Here is a 9,997-nt window from a genome sequence, read left to right as displayed (position 1 = left end):
GCCAAATGAAAGCTGCAATGGTGAATGGTGGCATCTATCAGCCGCCCCCCCGCTTGTTTATCTTCTTGGCTCCCACCTCGGCCTCGGGGGTCCCGCTTAAGGGTTTTCCTGATCCTGCGGGGAAGCGACCATTCTCCTTCCCTGCTCCGTTCAAATTATAGTGTGAGAAGAAGAAATCGCCCGTCCACCAGGTGTGCACGCACTTAGGCCCTTTCCCTCCCGCCGGATGTCTCTCTGTTCCCTCTCGCATAGAAATCTGCGGCAGACAAGGACCCCTCTATGGACACTGTTTGCAGATGAGGGCAAAGGCTCTAACCAGAAAGCAGCTGAGAAATCCTAGGAAAGGTTTTGCGAGCTCCCGCCTTCCTGCCCTCTCTAAATTTTGGAAGATGTTGAAACTGCCCTTTTCTGCTCAAATGGGACTCTTCAGTCAGAGGCAGCAGCGGCTTTTAGGACGGTTAGCATTATAGTGGAGCAGGCTCTCCAAGCCTTTGGGGGAGCATGAGGCTCACTGGAAGGTGGGCCCGGAGTCCGAAGAGGCCCTCTTTAACGTGTTCATGAGAAACGGGCAGCGGCTCTGTGCAGCGGCACTTGTTCAAAACGCAATTCTCCATTTCTTCGAAATCTGAAAAGCAGCATCACCTAAAAGCGAACAGAACAGGCGGCTGACTGAGCCACACAGCTTGTTCCGACTTGGTAGGTCGTCAGGCCCATCGGACGCAGGCACCCCGGAGTACTGGTGCAGACCCCGCGGCAATCTGAGACATCTCAGATCTTCCCAGTCATATTGATGGGTATATTTGTTTCTGTTTCGCCAAATGAATGGGTGGGGTTGAGAGGGTTTTTCAATCTTGTTCGCTGCCAGTTGTTAATTGGCAGGCAAGCGGCAGAAACTCTTCAGAGTCGTCTCCTGTCTCCCCGAGGTTTGACTTGGTCAGGGAGCCGTCTGTCTCCTCTTGCCTCTTCTGCATAAGTCTGCAGTCCAGCCCTAGCCTATTTTTAGTCAGTAATTTTCGTAGCTAGAAAAGAGCGGGAAAATGAGTCGGGCATACCTATTTGCAGAAGGTGGCCTGCATGTTGGCCTGTATATTGTTACTGGGTGAAAAGCAACGGAAGCAACACTGTTTCGAGGTGGTGATGGCGGTGGAGACCGCACAGCATTCAACTTTTTGTGGCAGTCTGTGTTGAAGCTTCTACTGAAACTCCTCCTCCTCCTTTTTTACCTTCCTAAGGTTGGAGCAACGTCGGAATCAGGCGTTTGGATCTAGATTGTGAGAAGCCTCACAATCGGCTTGTTCTGCCCCCTTCCCTTTCTTTCCCTTCTTGTTTCCAACAATCTTGTCCGGAAAGGTAGAATTGCTGGCACGTTGAGTTGGCCTGATCAAACCTATGCCAAGAAAGAAAAAACTCAGCAGGAGCCTTTCCTTTTCGGTCAAGAAATGGAGAGTCGCCCCTCTGACCTGAACCCTAGCGCAGAACCACTAAACCCGAAGACACGATACCCAGTGCCTCTCCCGCCTCCGCTTGCTAAGCGAGGTAGGGTCACCACCCGCTACTCTACCAGAGCCCAAACTGGGGATCCTGGCGCATGGCAACCCCTCGTTTGAGCTTTCGGGCACTGTTTGTAGCTATTCTGAGCAAGGTCAGGCAGGTTTCTTCATCAGGCGCTCCCCCTCTTATTGCCCATCCACCCATCCACCCATTCCCGTCCTCAGCTGAACCCGCCGCCTCTTTAAACGGGAAACGGGGCTGTGGACGGGATCGGCATCAAACAGGAACGTGGCGATGGAGTTCCGCAATCCTGGGGCTTCGGGACTTAGAACTTCATACAGAAAAGCTGTTGAGTCTTGTCTATTTTTCTTTTTCTAGTTTGGGCATTTTATTCACAACATCATTATGTTTTGTTTCATTTGCATAACTTAAAAAAATTAAACTACATTTGAAATAAATTAATTCAACACAATAGAAAAAACTCGTGCATTTAAAGAAAAGAGTGAGGAGGAGAAACGTGACTTAGAATAAGGGATAAAAAACGGAGGTGCACCGGAAAAATATCTCATTTGCTTCTCCATCGCTCCCCCCTTGAAAAAACGGAGAGGAAGAATGTGGACCGGAAAGGAAAGAAGAGGAAGAAGCAGCAGCTGTACAAGTTAAACTGGTAGTTTTCTTCCCCTTCTCTCATTTAAAGGAATTAGGGAAGGAGAATAAAAGTGGGTGGAGAAGAGACGTTGAATTTTTTGACAATAAAATGTACTTTTGGAATGTCAGACTTCACCTCACTGCTAATTGGTCTCGTCACAGTCAAAATGCAGCAGCTGAGATCCAGCGCTTTATATACAAAGTTGGACAGTCTCATAAATATGTAAATAGTTCCTCCAAGTCTTTTGATATTTCCTCTGGAAAAATGACACGAGTTTTCTGACGGATGGTTTATGAATGCATTTCAGCGTGGTTTAGTTAATTTGGTTGTCGGTTCCTTCACTTGGTGAGTGAAAAATTCTCTATTATGCCCCAATTTCGGGAGAGGGGGAGGGGCGGAGAGGATGATTGTGCGCGTGAGGACAGGAAAATTTCGGGGCTGGGGGGAAAACCTCGGTCAGATTTGTCCCCGCTCACGGCCTGGCCTGCTCCAGTTGCTGGTGCTGGCTCCGGATTGCGAACCGGCTAACATGGACTGGGATAGGCACCACAATCTTGGGGTTTCGGGACGGCTCCCCGGTCTTAGAATTGGCATTGCCCGCCTTCACCCGTTTCCACTTGGCCCTCCTGTTTTGGAACCAGATTTTGACCTGCACTTCGCTGAGTTTGAGGGCGTGCGCAATCTGGGATCGCTCGGTCAGAGAAAGGTATTTCTTGCAGTGGAATTCCTTTTCCAATTCCAGCAGCTGCTCGCTGGTGAAGGCCGTTCGCCGCCGGCGGTTTTTTCCCGTTGAGGTGGTACTGTTTGGGTTCGCCGAGCTCTGACTACTCTCCTCCAGGCCGTTGCCAGCATCATCTTCCTTGTGCGCCGATTGGCCCGGCAGATTGTCGTCGGAGCTATAATCGAGATCGCTGTCCAGCGAGAAACTTTCCTCTTTGCCTTTCGAATCGTCCTCCGCTTTGGCGTCTTCTTTTCCGGAAGCAGCTTGTGTGGTGCCTGGAGGAAAGCCAAAAACAATACCTGTTTTTATGTTTCACCCAGCTTTTTGCCAGCATTCCCAAGAACAGCCTCCTCCTCCTCCTTCCCCTTGCAACCTGAGGGATAGGTAAGAGGAGAATGGGGACGAACCAGGGATGGGGCAGAGGGACCGAAAACCATTTCCCCTGGTGCTCTGAGGAGAAAGTAACGTTAAAAGTTATTTTTCGGTGGATTCCAGAAACACAGTTTTAGGGGCAGAGGCATCGAAACAATGAAAGCACAAGCTTTTGGGGATGAAGTCCTTCACGTTTTCCCGGAAGTGCCTGCTTCCACCAACCCTTACACCTTTTGGATGCCACAAGACTCTTCGTTGTCAGCAAATTCATCGCAGATGGCAGTGTTCTTTGAATGGTTCTTTGCGCCCCGTAGATCAACAAGCTGGGAGCAGAACGTCAAAATGGCATGTAAAATGAGAAGGGGAGTTGGGTTCACCCATCCTGGTGCATGCCATACTGTTTTTTTATTTATTTGTTTTTTTGCTCATTCTCAAGACTTGCTAATTCTTTTCTTAGGCAAGGGACTTAAGAAGGCATTTCGCCAGGCTAAAGTGTCACTGCCTTGCTCTTTGGCTTACTAACTCCAAATTGCATTTTCTAAACGTCCCAAGTCTCTTCACAAACTTCTAATTGTATGCAAGGAGTCGATTAGGAAGGATGATACCTCAATGATCTATTGCTTAACCTTCCCCCTGCCCTTGAAATCCTAAGAGCAGCCATTAAGGAAGGAATAATATTCATGTTATATTATATTACATAAATGTTAAGTTAAATACTGGAACACTGCCGTGTGCATGTTTCACGGACGGCATACTAAACGCCTCAAATAGAATTACAGCATTAGAATAATAGCAACATATGCACACTCTATATGAATATGAATAGCCCCCCCCCTTTAATTTGCTGTCCCTGAGAATTGCGTGGAACACTAAGAGAAATACAAATATTCGCAGGAACGCATGGATACATTCATAAAGTATACGCATTTCAATTGTCCAGACTGCCTTTTCGGTTAGAATTATATGACCTGGGTCACCTGAAGACAAGATAATAGGCACCCCCACTCCGCTTTACTTTGGCTTCCTCGGCCAGGGCTAGTTTTGTAGCCAACGGTCTGCAGCACGTCGAGACACGAAAATGCATTTGCCATCCGAGGTACTTACCGAGAGAAGCCTGCACTGCTTCGGAGGCAGAGAAGGCCAGTAGTGAGCCCTCCTTGGCTAAGAATGCCTTGCCATCTTCAGCTTCTGCCTGAATGGCACCAACCTTGTCAAAACTGCCCTGGAGAGCTTGTGGTGCAAACTTTCTCGCCGCCTCTTGGTGCTGCGGGGAAGCCGAGAATGTGCCCGGCAGGGTGGCCATGAGGGTGGAAGTTAAAGCCATGCCCTGTGCTAAACTGGAGCAAAAACTAGTGGGTAAGCTGGGAATCTGGTGATGGTGAGGGTGTGAGGGCGGCAGAGTGGCCTGGGGCATGGCGGCCGGTGGTGGTGGTGGAGGCGGCAGGACTACTGGTCTGTAAGGCATGAACATAGGGTAGCCTGTGTAGACGAAGTGGCCTGGGCTGGGCTGAGGCGGGCTGCCGATGAGCGAGTCTATGCTGAAGGCAGTGCTGCTTCCCAAAGGGCGCGGCATCATCATGAGCGACGGCTGAAAAGCTGCACTCATAGAGGCTCTACAGGCCAAGGAGGCGCGCGAGACAAGAAGCAGACGGGGCGGCCCAGTGGTTTTAGAGCCAGGTGCTGGTCGGGGACGAGGAGGACCGGGGGCGGCGGCGGCGGCAGTAGGGGACTGCCTGGACTGGGCAACAGAGGGTCAAAGTTGGGTCTCCCTGGCCGCGGCAGGGAGACATCGGGTCGAGTTGACCTGAGCTGTGATCCAATCCGACCCAAGTCACTTCCCCAGAAAGGCCTGCCTGCCTTCTTTCCGTCTCTTGGCGCTCTCTCTCTCTTGGGGCCCTCAGAGAGCCAGACGCCAGGCGCTCGCGCTCTCTCTCGCACTCCTGGGTGTCGGCGGTACCTTTGAATCGCGCTCTTCTTTCTCATTCACGTTTTGCCAGGCTCGGAACCTTTCCGGACCCACGTGGCTGCCTCTCTCCCTCTTCATTGGCCAGGAAGTGTGGGGGAGAGGGAAGAGGAGAGGAATGTGCGGCGGAGGCGAAGAGATTTTAACTCCGCCCCTACTCCGGTCCGCGGAAAGGGAGCCGAGTTCGGCAATCTGGTGGCGCATCTCTGAAGCTTGGCCTGATGGAAAGCTTTCCGCACTCGTGCGGGGCGGACGCGTGCAAGAACGGGGGTGCAGTTTGCCGCCTACTGCTTTTCTTGTCTCTTGCCCTGACTGGGACACAACGCTCGGTAGACCTGGTGCACCCGCGAGGAAACGGGCCTCCCTGTTTCAACTCTAGGCTATTCTGTAACTTGAGGCTCAGCCACCGGAAGACCAAGGCCCGGGTCTTCATCTGTCCCCGAGGGTGAGCAACAAGCAAAGATGGGCTGGGATCTCAACCCCGACACTCAGCAGCTGGTTCCGAGCGCTCCATCCGATTCCTCCACTTGAGACTTTGGATCCCTTCAGTTCCGTGCCGGTTTTATCCCCCGCCCCCAGACATCCGCCTCTGATCCTTTCCGAACGTTTCTTTTGCCCGCGGAAGGATTAGCAGCATTCGACCCCACCCGCTCCGCGGCGCGCGCCTCACTGGTTTTCTCTCTCCTTCGTCAGAAGAGCTGTTTTGGCTCTTGGAAGGAATTATTTAAGGGTCAGCGGCAGTGACGTAAGAAATCGTACACGGGAACTGTAGACACCACTTGCCTGAAGTCAAAAGTTTGACGATATTTGGAGGAACTTCTTGTCGTCTAGATGGGAGGACGGCTGTAGTTAGCCAGAAAGCTTTCCTACCCGAGTCTGCAATTGCTATTAAAATTTAATGACCTCCACTGGGGAGAATGCCTTTTGGAGACCCTAACAAGATAACGATCAGAGAGAAATGAGGGTCGTAACATGGGTAATGGGAATTTCTTTACAAGAATAGTTAATTGGAAAATAAAGAGTAATCGATATTTATGAACGTATCGATCCAAACCTTTGTAGATCCAGCCTTTCTCTGTCCTCTGTCTCCTTCACCCGCATTTCTGCCCCTTTGCGCTACACGTTTTGCGTTTTCCCACAAAAGACCAGAAGCCATTTGAAAAACCCCACACTTCGGTCTCTCCTCTTAGCAGCCTTTGCGAGGAAAACATGCAATTCCTGTGGCTGAAAAAGGAGTGAAGGATTGAGCAGGGACCTTTCAGCTCCAGAGACAGGGCAGCAGCAGCAGGGAACAGCAAGCCCGGGCAGGCAGACAACAGGATGTCTGTTGGCTGGATTTGAACTCAGTTCCTCTCTCACACTCCCTTCTTCATTTCTATTAAGCCTGGCAGTTTCTCGGGGTATAAAACCTTAATCTCCTCCTCCCCTCTCCGTTCCCAGCACTCCCCTCAAAATAGGTTTCCTCATATCCTTATGTTCCCCTTGTATGATGATTGCCAGTTTGGGAAGGGGGAAATAGATTGGATAGCGTTTCTGGAAAGACCCACTACCTATTTTTGAAGAGCTTAGTTTGATCGTTGGTCATTCCATTTAACTATTACAGCCGGCTGGATGATTCCGACGTCTAGCAAGGGTTGTAATGATTAAACAACATCAATCCCAGACCCCTTTTGCAGTCTGCTGAATGCCAGAAAAGTACCGCTAAGACACCCCTCCCCCGCGCCTGTTTCCCACTCCATTCCTCGGAGAGATTTATGGCTGGGCAGAAAGGGGGTTCTGGGGGAGAGAGAAAGGAGGAGGAGTCTGCTTTTAGAAGTACTGGAGGAGGCTCGACCTTCATTCCCTGATAAATTTGGCTCCTCTTCCTGTCTCGGGTCTTGAGGAAACCAGAAGCCAAATTCAAAACTCGGGTTTCCTCGGACCCTGGTCCCTAATATTTCCCGCATGCCTCCTTATCCTGCGGCAAAGGGCCACCCCGATGGCTGACCCCGATCAAGCGGCGCGGTCTTCGGGCTTGGCCGCGCTGTTGCTTCGACTCCAGGCTTGAGAATCGTTCCCACCTTTGCTGCGAGGCGGTTCGCGTCCACAAGCTGAGGGAACGAAGAGTTTAGAATGTCGGGTTCCTTCCGGACGGAGTAACTATCCCCTCCTTGAATAGCAGTTGACCGCAGGCTCAAGGATCTCGGGGAGCTTGTTGGAGGGGCTTGGCGAGAAAAAAAAATTCTGTCCAAGTTTATCTAAAAGTCCTGCGGGGGTGGGTTTCATGAAGAGTTCTTGTGTAAAAGGAAATGTTCTCCCAACCCATTGGAGGCATCGATTTGTGAGGAGCAAACAGATGGAAGCCTCGTCTCTCCCTACCTCCTTCCCCCTCCCCATCTTTCTCTTCCTTCCTTCTTTCCTCCCTTCCTTTCCCCCTTTCCCAATAAACTATTTTATTTACCCTTTCCAAGAGATGGTGGGGGAGAGAATCCGCTTTGGAAAGCCCCCCCCCCCTAGAGTTGACTTGGGCAGCTTTAATGGAAGGCACCCCCCATCCTCAGCTTTTGAAATGGCTTCTGCAATTATGTCAAAGAGTCATTCACTAGCCCGGACGAATTAAAAAGGACCGAGTCTGCTCCTTTTTCACGGGCAGGCCTCTCGTGTTTAGCTTTTCAAAGCCCTTCCAACACGATGTCTTTCTTGAGAACAAAAGGCAGGACAGGGAAAAGAAAAGAGCTCCAAACTTGTAAATCGAACGTCAAGGGAACTTTGAAACAATCTAGAGCCCATAAATAATGATAAAGGACCTGGCAAAAAGGCAAACCCATTCGATTAATAGAGATTCCCAGGCAATGATCAAGTGGCTTATTTAAAGAGGAATGGCACTCAAAACAAAAGCAAAAACGAAACATCTAAAGGTTTCATTTGCATTGGTCTAACTTGAAAGATTTTTTTTTTTTTTGCATTTAGCTTTTTCTTAAAGATCCGGCCGGGGGGCAGAGGAAGGGAACATGAACTAAAAAATTAAACTTTTCAAACTACCCCTTTTCCGTGTTGAAAGAAAGGGGTGTCTACAGTTGCTGGGGTTTATCTTGCCCGCCGGGGGAAGATTGTCAATAAGGCTGTCAACAAGTTAAAGTTCTGAGGTTTTTTTAAAATGGAAATTTATGAAATCAGAGACCTTCGGATCGTTCTGAACTCAAGGGAACATAGACATTTTATGTACTGATGTTTTAAAATGCTTTCTTGCCCTTCTCATCTTGAAATTTTTATTTGCTCATTTAGAATCAGAATGGAGGTGATTTTGCTTTTGACTCAACAATGCTTGTCTTAAATTTGAACCAGAAGTTTCTTTTTGGCATTTCACTAAATGGCTAGGGTGGAGTCGTTTGATAGCAGATTAGGGCGTGATTATTTCGGTTAATGAATGGCAATCCCTGATTTCTCTCCACTACCATCCCCCCCCAATTTTTATCTTAATTATGACATGATGACGATTATTTTTATCCTAACATTTATATAATGTAAAAATATAAAAAGCTAGGCACTGCCAATAACTGAATTTTGTTTTCAATTGAAATTCAACTTTGTACCCGAAGGACAGAACGATGCTCTTGTAGTAGTTGAATAGTTTCCAGCCAAACGAGAAAACTTAAGCGCGTTGTGCTCAATGAAAGAAATGAAAACCTCTCAGTCGCGGGAGAGGGGAGAGGGGGTGTGTGAGGGGAAAAAAAGAGAGATAGAGAGGAGAGAGAGAGCAGGAGTGGGACTCGACCTATCCTCAGCCACCATTACTCTTTGGTTTAGTGACCACATAGCGACGGGAATGATCTCCTTTTGCAGAAGGCAGGCCCCGCTCTGCTTCCAAGAATGCACCCTGAAGATGCCGGCATCCATTCCTGAAACGCCAACCGTCTTGCCTGAGGGGTGAATGTATTGAAGGTGCGATTGCTACCGCGATAAAAACTCAGATGAAAATAGACATTTAATTTATATTACCGGTAGGGCTGCAGAAAGAAGGCGGGGATAGGGACTAGCATTTAATCCAGAATAATTAACCTTGATAAATAAATTAATTTAGATGTGAACATAAATAATCCCTTGCTGAAATCTGGACCGTGTGTTATACAGTATTGTGTAACTCTTCTGTTATCCAGTACAAGATGAAATGTGTCCCTGTGCAAGTGTTTGTAGAGCATGTGATTTTTCCTAGGTTTGCGAAGGGCCACTGGTTAAGCTTCGCCCTCTCTCGATGCAGGAGGCCAAGGACAATTGGCTTGCTCTGAAAGAGACTCAGCGACCCGCAGCATTTGATGTCTCAAAGGGACCTCCAGGTGAGAAAGTGAAGCGCTCTTTCCTCCGCTCTGTAGCCTGCTAGGTGCGGGCTGTGATTATGGTGGTTTTAATCTACCTCTTTCAGCAGAGGAAGCGCTGCGCTACGGTGCAGATCAAAGGCGACAGAGCTTTTCTTAAAGCTGCAGTTCCGCTTCCGTCCCCGCCTGGGACTTGTAGCCCGCGGGCTGCAGGTGTGCAGCCCGTCTCTTTCCACCGGAGCGCGAGCAGGACAGCAGAGAGAAAAGGGGTCTGGAGGGGAGAAGACAAAGAGGGGTCCGCCTATTTCGCTTCTCGAGAAGCTGCCACCCTTTTGCGACTCTTCCAGCGGACCAGGCCAATCGAAAGCTGCACTCCTGGGTGGGAGACCGGACTGAATTGCAAGGTGGCAGTGGAACATCGAGATTTCAGACCTAAGAAAGATAGCGAGAGGCCGCTGCTCAGCTCCGTTCGCTGGGCAGAGACTCGGAAAAGGTGAGGCAAAGCCACG

General features: G+C 49.6%; 1 protein-coding gene across 1 annotated transcript; it reads right to left on the bottom strand.

The window, feature by feature from the left end:
* Nucleotides 1-2,612: 2,612 nt before the first annotated feature.
* GBX2 (gastrulation brain homeobox 2) lies at nucleotides 2,613-4,839 on the bottom strand. The gene is made up of 2 exons (XM_058164845.1): nucleotides 4,338-4,839; nucleotides 2,613-3,136 (listed from the first exon to the last, which is right to left on the bottom strand). The coding sequence occupies exons 1-2, from the start codon at nucleotides 4,837-4,839 to the stop codon at nucleotides 2,613-2,615; spliced, it is 1,026 nt and encodes a 341-aa protein (XP_058020828.1).
* Nucleotides 4,840-9,997: the final 5,158 nt, after the last annotated feature.

Source organism: Ahaetulla prasina, chromosome 1 (genome assembly GCF_028640845.1).
Source record: "Ahaetulla prasina isolate Xishuangbanna chromosome 1, ASM2864084v1, whole genome shotgun sequence".
Lineage (NCBI taxonomy): Eukaryota > Metazoa > Chordata > Lepidosauria > Squamata > Colubridae > Ahaetulla > Ahaetulla prasina.
Note: the sequence above shows the minus strand (reverse complement) of the source record. Positions and strands in the feature narration are given on the sequence as shown.